Below are 9,278 nucleotides of genomic sequence, written 5' to 3' on the forward strand. Positions count from 1 at the left end.
ATGAAAGTAGAGAGGCCTACTTTTCTGTGCTGTTGACAACTGACTTTACACAGGTACGGTCTGATAGAATCACCCTGCTGTTCTTAGATGGCTGCAAATTCATATTTGATCATGTCAATGTTGCTTGTTTGTAAACCGACAAATTATTTTTTCTCAGCTCACCCTGTAAATTCAGCATAATCGGCCACTGTACTGTGTACTGCACACTAAAACCTGTTTTTTCGAGGCCGGAGTTAATATCGACTTCGACACCAAATGTATATAAAAATGCATTTCACGGGTCGAAATGGCGACGGTACTGATGTTGGAGTTTCAACACTGCAGTTCATCACATCTTTGGCTTCGGTTTTAGACGCACCGCCACGCCGGTGCCAAGTGTGCGTCCATCCACAGTCTGTCCACAGTGTGCTGCTCTGTCTGTCCTCCCCATCCTCCTCCTCAGACACCGAGTTTCCATGGAGGCAGCGTCGGCCCTCAGCCTCAAGCGAAGATATGAGGAGGTGGACAACAGCTCTCCGTTCTCCACACCCAAGGATTCTGACGATGACATCTCCAGCAGCGACAGCGCCGACAGCTGCGATAGCCTCAACCCGCCGTCCAGCACTTCATTCACACGTAAGGAGGATCAGAGGCAAAGTGGTGCTGATGCTGCGTACGCTATCGAAGCAATATGGTGTAGTGGAGCACCACTCAGAGCAGATTAGCTGCTGAGAGGAGCGCTCAGCTACAGAGTCTATAGACGGTTTTCACCAGCTGCAACCCCACAGCACTTCCTTTTTCTCAGCTTCTTCTTCTGTGTTTTATGGCGGTTGGCATCCTTAAATGTTGCATTACCACCATCTGAATTGTATCAGCTTCACAGTGCTAACTATTGACAGTGTCCACTTTCTCAGCTATTCAGGGGAAAACACTGACATAGCCTACTTCTATTTCTATTTTTTTATTTATTTATTTATTATTCTATGACGGTTGTTATTGTTGTCGAGTTAAAACTGTCTAGGCCTATAGAAAAAAGATGATTTTATTACTCAGCTATAATAGAGAGCTCCAGGAACGAGTCCGGAAATCATCGATGCTAACAGCCCTGGTTCTTCACAGTTTTCGCCTATGGGAGTTTTGAATGGGTTTTTGGCGCGATGCTTCTAATAATCTCTCTGGGCAACGCTGGCTTAATCAAACATGAACCAGTGTTTAGTAACATCATCTTCACACATGAAGACCACTTTTATGAGTTTTGAAGCTTTTATGTGCCGTTAAAAGGGTGGCTAGCTAGCAAACGGCTAAATGAGACTACAATGTCGACGCGGATATTATACGTCATCACGAGTGAACGAGGAAATTCTTTCTCTCGCAATCAATGCGTGGACGCCTATGCGACACTGTGTGTAGTTCTGGATTAGCTTAGCACGAGCTTTTTACCTCTAGGGCTCGCAGTTACGCTTCAAAACTCATGAAAGTGGTCCTCATGTGTGAAGATTATCCCGTTGAACCTTGGTTCGCGTTTGATTAAACTTGCGTTGCCCACAGACATTATTTGAAGCATCGCGCCAAAAACCCATTCAAAAATCCCATAGACAGAAACAGTGAAGAACCAGGAAGTTCGGGACTTCCGCATCCAGCCTACAAAAATACGTCATCCCTGGAGCTCTCTATACATTGCGATCTCTAGTGTTGTGGTCGAGGCCGCCTAGACCGAGACCGAGTCAAAACCAAGACCAAGGGGGGGGCGAGAGCGAGACCAGACCAAGACCTGGGAAGGGGGGTTTGGGGATCAGACCGAGACCAGACCAATGTGAGACCATTTCCAAGACCATTACTCTAATGATGGCTTAACCTTTACCCCAATGTTCTGCTAACAGCTGAAGCAATCATTATTTAGGAATTTTAGTCAAATACAAATGGCTGTACAATATACTGTATACTCTATGATCTGAAACACTGCAATTCCATATAGCTGACCTTCAGAGAGGCTCAACACAGTGGGCAGAATGAAGTGTAAAAAAAACACCTTCCTGCTGCTAAATGATGACTCACCCAGACTGTTAAGTTATACAGTTATAATGTGGGGGGGGCAGTGGTGAAGTTATACAGTTATAATGTGGGGGGGGCAGTGGTGAAGTTATACAGTTATAATGTGGGGGGGGCAGTGGTGAAGTTATACAGTTATAATGTGGGGGGGGCAGTGGTGAAGTTATACAGTTATAATGTGGGGGGGGCAGTGGTGAAGTTATACAGTTATAATGTGGGGGGGGGCAGTGGTGAAGTTATACAGTTATAATGTGGGGGGGGGCAGTGGTGAAGTTATACAGTTATAATGTGGGGGGGGCAGTGGTGAAGTTATACAGTTATAATGTGGGGGGGGCAGTGGTGAAGTTATACAGTTATAATGTGGGGGGGGCAGTGGTGAAGTTATACAGTTATAATGTGGGGGGGGGCAGTGGTGAAGTTATACAGTTATAATGTGGGGGGGGGCAGTGGTGAAGTTATACAGTTATAATGTGGGGGGGGCAGTGGTGAAGTTATACAGTTATAATGTGGGGGGGGGCAGTGGTGAAGTTATACAGTTATAATGTGGGGGGGGGCAGTGGTGAAGTTATACAGTTATAATGTGGGGGGGGGCAGTGGTGAAGTTATACAGTTATAATGTGGGGGGGGCAGTGGTGAAGTTATACAGTTATAATGTGGGGGGGGCAGTGGTGAAGTTATACAGTTATAATGTGGGGGGGGCAGTGGTGAAGTTATACAGTTATAATGTGGGGGGGGGCAGTGGTGAAGTTATACAGTTATAATGTGGGGGGGGGCAGTGGTGAAGTTATACAGTTATAATGTGGGGGGGGGCAGTGGTGAAGTTATACAGTTATAATGTGGGGGGGGCAGTGGTGAAGTTATACAGTTATAATGTGGGGGGGGCAGTGGTGAAGTTATACAGTTATAATGTGGGGGGGGCAGTGGTGAAGTTATACAGTTATAATGTGGGGGGGGCAGTGGTGAAGTTATACAGTTATAATGTGGGGGGGGGCAGTGGTGAAGTTATACAGTTATAATGTGGGGGGGGCAGTGGTGAAGTTATACAGTTATAATGTGGGGGGGGCAGTGGTGAAGTTATACAGTTATAATGTGGGGGGGGCAGTGGTGAAGTTATACAGTTATAATGTGGGGGGGGGCAGTGGTGAAGTTATACAGTTATAATGTGGGGGGGGCAGTGGTGAAGTTATACAGTTATAATGTGGGGGGGGCAGTGGTGAAGTTATACAGTTATAATGTGGGGGGGGCAGTGGTGAAGTTATACAGTTATAATGTGGGGGGGGCAGTGGTGAAGTTATACAGTTATAATGTGGGGGGGGCAGTGGTGAAGTTATACAGTTATAATGTGGGGGGGGCAGTGGTGAAGTTATACAGTTATAATGTGGGGGGGGGCAGTGGTGAAGTTATACAGTTATAATGTGGGGGGGGCAGTGGTGAAGTTATACAGTTATAATGTGGGGGGGGGCAGTGGTGAAGTTATACAGTTATAATGTGGGGGGGGCAGTGGTGAAGTTATACAGTTATAATGTGGGGGGGGGCAGTGGTGAAGTTATACAGTTATAATGTGGGGGGGGGCAGTGGTGAAGTTATACAGTTATAATGTGGGGGGGGGCAGTGGTGGCCCAACGGTTAGAGAAGCCAGCTTGTGACCGGAAGGTCGTCGGTTCAATCCCCGGGACGGGCAGGATAAATCTGGGTGGGGAAAGTGAAAAGGCAGCGCTTGCCCCTCCCTCATTACCACCACTGAGGTGCCCTTGAGCAAGGCCCTTAACCCCGACTGCTCCAGTGGAGCTGATCAGTGGCCAACAGATCAGACTGTGGTTGTACTGGTCAGCTTCCAGGTGTGAATGTGAACAGGGCGCTCCTGAAAAAGAGAGCATTGCTCTCAGTGAGACTGCCCCTGTATAAATAAAGGTAAAAAAAATACAGTACTATCCTGATCCTTCCTGGGGGTGTGAGGGGAGTGGTTTCAGCAGTAAAACTGTCAAACTGCAAAGTTATTGGTAGCAATTGAAGGGGGGATTTTTACACCCAATCACAGTAAAAAATAAAATAAAAATTAAGACAGTAACGATGTCACTGCAGTTGTGGTCTCAACTGGTCTTGAAATAAAATCCTGAAAGTCCGGCTTGTCTGAGACCGAGTCAAGACAAAGACCGAGGGAGGAGGACGAGTCTGAGATGAGACCGAGAGACCGTCAAAATGTGGTATTGAGACCGGGTCTGGAGTCCTGAAACATCACTTTAATCTCTCTCTCTCTCTACTCTCCTCTCTGCCCCGCATCAGCAACCTCCATCCTCAGACAGCACAAGCCGTCGCCGGGGGGGAAGCGGGTGCGTTTCGACGTGGTGACGGTGTATTACTTCCCCCGGCGGCAGGGCTTCACCAGCGTGCCCAGCCAGGGGGGCAGCTCCCTGGGCATGGCCCGCCACCACTCCTCCATCAGACACTACACCCTGGGCGAGTTCGCCCGCGAGCAGGAGAGCAGCCACCTGCACACCCTGCGCCAGCACCTGCGCCAAGAGAAGCTCAACGCCCGCAAGATGCAGGTAGGTTGAAGGTCACCGTTCACACCTGTTATCAAAAGGTGTAGGAGAGATCAACCAATTAAAAGGATAGGATGTGCATTGTGCAATAACAATCATAGATGAATGATAACTTGTGCTCAACGGTACCTCTCTTTGACTCAGGTATATAACGTTTTCTCACAGTTTGGTTGAGGTCCCCCTAACCCTAACCCCCCCCCCCCCAATATTTTATTTTTCAATTTTACAGAACATCAAAAACAAAAACAAACACATTCAGAACCAGGAAAAGAAAAGAAAGAAAAAGCATACATATATTGACATTCAAATATTACAACGTAATAGGGCGCTTATGTGCTCGTAAGAGATGCCGTGCATAAAACCAGCCAGGAAGAGTCACCCGTTGCCCCTAAGCTCGCCAAGGTCGGCCAGAAACAAACAGGTCCCAGATGTTAAGTGAGTTGGTCCTCAGGAACCTGAGTGTCATCATCCGTACAATAGAGATCATGTCCGCCAACCAGAGCTGAAAAGAAGGTGGGGAGGGGGACTTCCATTCCTGCAGAATGGGAATCGATATGCAAAATGAGGGTGCATTACTTTTTGTTCAGAACTATGAATTTGATATGAGATCCAGCTGAAGTATAGGACAAAGTGTCTGGGCAGAATTGGGCCCAATCAGCAGCCTCACTTGAAACATTGATGACAGCTCTATCTGAACGTCTTAGTGTGTGATACCACACATGAGGTTTTTGAAGTAGCACCTTTAGAAGGAGGATTCTTATCCAGCAATTGAACTTTAAAGGGACAGCTCACCCTAAAATGGAAAAATACATATATTCCCTCTCACCTGTAGTGCTATTTATCCATCTGTATCGTTTTGTGTTAGTCGCCTGAGTTTTGGAGATATCGTCCGCAGAGTTTCTGCCTTCTCTCCAACACAATGGAACTGGATGGCACTCGGCTTGTGGTGCTCAAAGTGCCAAAGAAATACATTTGATAAACTCAACAGCAATGTCTCTTTCCAGAAATCATGACCCCGTTACTTAAGATAATCCACAGACCTTGTTATGAGCAGTTTCATGTAGGAACTATTTTCTTTTGACCGAACTACACCCGCTAGCTGCTAGCTAGTTCCTACATGAGACTACAAAAGAAAATAGTTCCTACATGAAACTGCTCACAACAAAGTCTGTGCATTATCTTGAGTAACCGGGTCATGATTTCTGGAAAGAGACATTGCTGTTGAGTTTTTCAAATGTTTTTTTTTGTGCTTCGAGCACCACAAGCCGAGTGCCATCCAGTTCCATTGTATTGGAGAGAAGGCCGACATCTCTACAGCCGATATCTCCAAAACTCATGCAACTATCCCAAAACGATATAGATGGATAAATAGCACTACAGGTGAGAGGAAAAATATGTATTTCGGATTTTAGGGTGAGCTGTTCCTTTAAAATACTGAATCAGCCTTTTCGCTGTCTTAACGCTCACGCCGCCATCCTCCACACCTCTCCTACAACAGCTGACACGGAACGGCACGGTGGAGTGCGCCCAGGCCGACCTGCTGACCCTGGAGGACGTGTCGGACGAGGACCTGGACGTGGAAGGCGTGGAGGTGGACGACTGCTTCTTCCTGCAGCCGCTGCCCACCAAGCGGCGCCGGGCGCTGCTGCGCGCCTCCGGCATCGCCCGCATCGACGCGCGGGAGAAAGCCGAGCTCCGCGCCATCCGCCTCTCGCGAGAGGAGTGCGGCTGCGACTGCCGCCTGTACTGTGATCCGCACCACTGTGGCTGCAGCCAGGCCGGCATCAAGTGCCAGGTAACACCACTGTCGTGGCTCGTGCATGTGTGCGGGAAGGAGAGATGCATTATGGGTCATTCGCCATGCTAAGAGTTTAAGGATCGCCCCTCCCACTCTCCCTTCACTGCACGCAAAAAAAAATCAATTCCTTCTTTTACTTTTTAATTGAAATCCATATGCAAGCGTTTACACTCTCTGCCTGCTTTCATGAAGTGCTGCTTTCATGCAGTGTCTCCATGCTCCGCATGCTCCGCATGGAGACACTGCATGAAATAGGCCACGCCCATCACGGGGGAAAGTTCTCCATTCACTCCCATACACCAGCGTCATTTTGCTGTTGTGTGGTGGGGCTGCGCAGACAACAAATGTAAAAAAATCGTCGATTCACCTTTTTTGTGCTCCCGAGCAAAACAAGGAAGCCAGAATTGGCGAGAAGAAAAAGGTGAATCTAGCTGTCAGTGAAGTAAGTTGGAGTGCTCATCTTCCGTATATATGATCTTTTTGTGCAACACGCGACCATGCATGCGACATAGGAGAACGCCTGGATTGGGGGGGGGGGGGGTTTTGTTTCCCCCCGTTTTGGCCGTGGTTTCTGAATGATGACGCGCTCCGCAGTGTCTCTATTGGTCCCCCTGCGCTCCATTCATAGTCAATGGGGGTAGACTTCAGCGTGCTGCACGCTTGGAAAATAGAACAGAATCCTGAACTATCGAGCGTGGCTTAAGCGTGGCGTGCGGCTGGTGTGAACGGTCTCGCCTGTTAACAAAGACGCCAAAATTAAACTGCATGGCTTCAGCGTGGCTTCAGCGTGGCTTCAGCGTGGCTTCAGCGTAGCTTCAGTGTGGCTTTGGCGTATGGTGTGAACGAGGGCTTACTCTGTCTTCTCCTACTTGTATACCATGTCTTCCTTGTACTGCATCATCTAACATTCTTCAGAATTCTTCTTTTGCAGAACAGGAGACAGTCTGGCCCAGTAAATTTAATTGCAATATTCGACCTTTTCCCCCCAGGTGGATCGGATGTCCTTCCCATGTGGCTGCTCTCGGGACGGCTGTGGCAACTCAGCCGGCCGCATCGAGTTCAACCCTCTACGCGTCCGAACCCACTACCTGCACACCATCATGAAGCTGGACCTGGAGAAGAGGAGGATGCTGGGACAGGGGGGCGGGGAACAGTACGCGGAGTCCGACCTGATCTCCTCGCCGTCCTCCACGTGCCCTCCGTCTCCGGACCTGTCCTCGGTAGCCGGCCTCGACTCTGAGCTGGAGGAGAGCGAGGCGGTGCAGCAGACGGTGGTGGTGGAGGTCCAGGACCTCCTGCTGGCCGAGCAGGACATCCTGGAGCGAGAGAACGAGACGGCCGTGCTGCACCTGCAGAGCGCCGAGGAGCAGGAGCGGAGGGAGAGGGAGGAGGCGGAAGCCGCCGCTCTCGGGGAGCAGCCCCTCCGCCTGCTGCCCGGCGCCTTGCGAGGAGGGGAGGAGCTGCCCGAACAGGCACGGGTGGTGGAGCAGGTCCTCCTGCAGGGGCCGTTCCCCACGGGCGCCACGGTGCTCTGCATCACCGACACCCAGGAGGAGAGCGTCCCCGATCATCTCCTCAAAGACTCGGCCTCTCTGCTCTACTACCAGCTCAGTCCTATAGAGGCCTTTGAGTCTCTGCCCAGGGACGAGGAGGCTGAGCAGGACGAGTGTACGGCCAGAGAACAGGAGGTGGGAGGAGACGAGCGTGTGGAGAGAAAGCAAGCAGGATTAGAGGAGCATATTAAGGAGGATAAGCATGGAGGAGACATCACCTGCAGGCAGAGTTTGGCCAAGACTTTGCCCAGTCTGAGTCTCTGCTCCGAGGGATTTGAGAAGGGAGTGGAGGTGGAGGAGAGACCCTCATGTCCCCAACAGAGCTTCTCTGATGAGCGGTGCCAAGCGGAGGCCTGCTTGGCCAAGGAGGGAGAGATGATGGATCCACTGCCTCCCGAGGTTTAGCACTAGCTTCTCCCGCACACATTTTGCACAATAGCTTTCATCTAAGATGAATCAATTTACACATTTCACGTTTATTACTGCTATCATGGAGAATTACAGTACGTTACACGTTGCAATCTTTAGTAGTGACTGTCAGTGAATTATTTGGACACTAAGCTTAAGTATTACATTGAGGGAGGGGGAATTGCTGGAAGCACACACAGATCAGATCACAGATCAGATCACTCCCCAGTAGTCGTATGGAAGCAGTTACAAGGAAACGTCGTAATATAACGGGGTGACGATCGCGGCCTTAAATGGGAAACACCCACTTGTCTGTAGGAGTCGTTTTTTTGATGAAAAACTACAGAAAAATCGTGCTTTGTTCATTTCCAGTGCAGCAAAATAGAAAATGTAACGTGTGTGAATGCTAACATAAAGCCTTTTGTCTGGTGACGTATAAAGCTATCGACACTGAACACAAATGGGTTCCCGCAGCGTGCGAGGAGCTAGCGCAGTTAGCGACAGACCAGCTTACTTTCCCGTTACAGCAAAAGTGTGCTGTAGTAGTATTTCAAGCCAAATTAAGGCCACTGATAGTACCACCGCCCCCTCCTCCTCTGAGAGTAGACCTAATAATCCTGGAAATACTTGTTTTTGTGTACTGTATGCATTCTGCAATGGGCGAGACAGAGCCACGGTGGCTGCTGCTTTCTTGGATCTGTGTGAACCGAGGGCACTCTGATCTGCTGCAGTAAAGACATGAAGCTAACGTAGCTAGCCGAGAGCAGCAGAATAGCACTGGCCTTAGCTCTCACTGTGGCCCAACCTCGACTGCTCACGCAAAATGCAGTTTATTTATCCAAACAACTAGTTTACCTGTAATCGTGACCATTGCAATGCTTATGATATTTCAGTAACGTGTCTTTTTGTTGATTAGATTCTGTTGGTTTTGGAGCAAGCCGACGACGT

General features: G+C 49.2%; 1 protein-coding gene across 1 annotated transcript; it reads left to right on the forward strand.

Moving 5' to 3' along the window:
- Positions 1-455: 455 nt before the first annotated feature.
- Positions 456-8,404, forward strand: csrnp2 (cysteine-serine-rich nuclear protein 2; the record flags this gene model as incomplete). Its single annotated transcript, XM_083656472.1, has 4 exons — positions 456-615; positions 4,312-4,574; positions 6,070-6,366; positions 7,359-8,404. 4 exons carry the CDS (start codon positions 456-458, stop codon positions 8,325-8,327), a joined length of 1,689 nt encoding a protein of 562 aa, XP_083512598.1. The 3' UTR covers positions 8,328-8,404.
- Positions 8,405-9,278: the final 874 nt, after the last annotated feature.

The sequence above is a fragment of the Poromitra crassiceps genome (genome assembly GCF_964638095.1).
Source record: "Poromitra crassiceps genome assembly, chromosome: 20".
Classification (NCBI taxonomy): Eukaryota; Metazoa; Chordata; class Actinopteri; order Beryciformes; family Melamphaidae; genus Poromitra; species Poromitra crassiceps.